This window comes from Sphaeroforma arctica, assembly GCF_001186125.1.
Source record: "Sphaeroforma arctica JP610 unplaced genomic scaffold supercont1.15538, whole genome shotgun sequence".
NCBI classification, from domain to species: domain Eukaryota; class Ichthyosporea; order Ichthyophonida; genus Sphaeroforma; species Sphaeroforma arctica.
The window spans coordinates 1-506 of NW_014025020.1; the positions used below are offsets into that span (position 1 = coordinate 1).

The 506-nt window shown below is 48.2% G+C and overlaps 1 protein-coding gene across 1 annotated transcript; it reads right to left on the bottom strand.

Annotated features, from left to right (window-relative positions):
- Positions 1-30: 30 nt before the first annotated feature.
- SARC_18306 (hypothetical protein) lies at positions 31-303 on the bottom strand (the record flags this gene model as incomplete). The annotated part of the gene is made up of 1 exon (XM_014287612.1): positions 31-303. A coding segment is annotated over one exon (273 nt), but the record flags the coding sequence as incomplete, so codon positions are not given.
- Between the last annotated feature and the right edge of the window lie 203 nt (positions 304-506).

Here is a 506-nt window from a genome sequence, read left to right on the forward strand (position 1 = left end):
TGCTTGCAAGTATTAAACACTCTAAGCCGCCTACACACCTGAATTGAAGTATAACAATCCAAGCACCACCCCCGTCATAATACCCACAGCCCAATGTCCTATAATCAGGTGCGGATCTCGCCCCAAATTGGACAAAGTGCGATGACTCAGCGTCAGCGTTTGGGTCCAGAATGACCCTCGCGAATCCCCTTGGACCTTAATGTCCTTGTCCATGGGATCTGATTGGTTGGTGGGGCTGTCTGTGGCCAAGTCGACGTTGTCGTTCGCTTCGTTGTGGTATCGACTGTCTCTCTGTCGCTCAGTCTGTTGAATGAATGGTGGAGGTTAGTCGGTTGCATGAAAGGACAAGTATACTATCGTCGATGGAACAGTGTGTATGTGTGTAAATGTGTATGTGTGTGTGTGTGTGTGTATGTGTGTTGTGTATATATATATATATGTGTGTGTGTGTTGGGTGGTGTGGTGTGTGGTGGGGGAGTGTGTGTGTGTGTGTGTGTGTGTGTGTG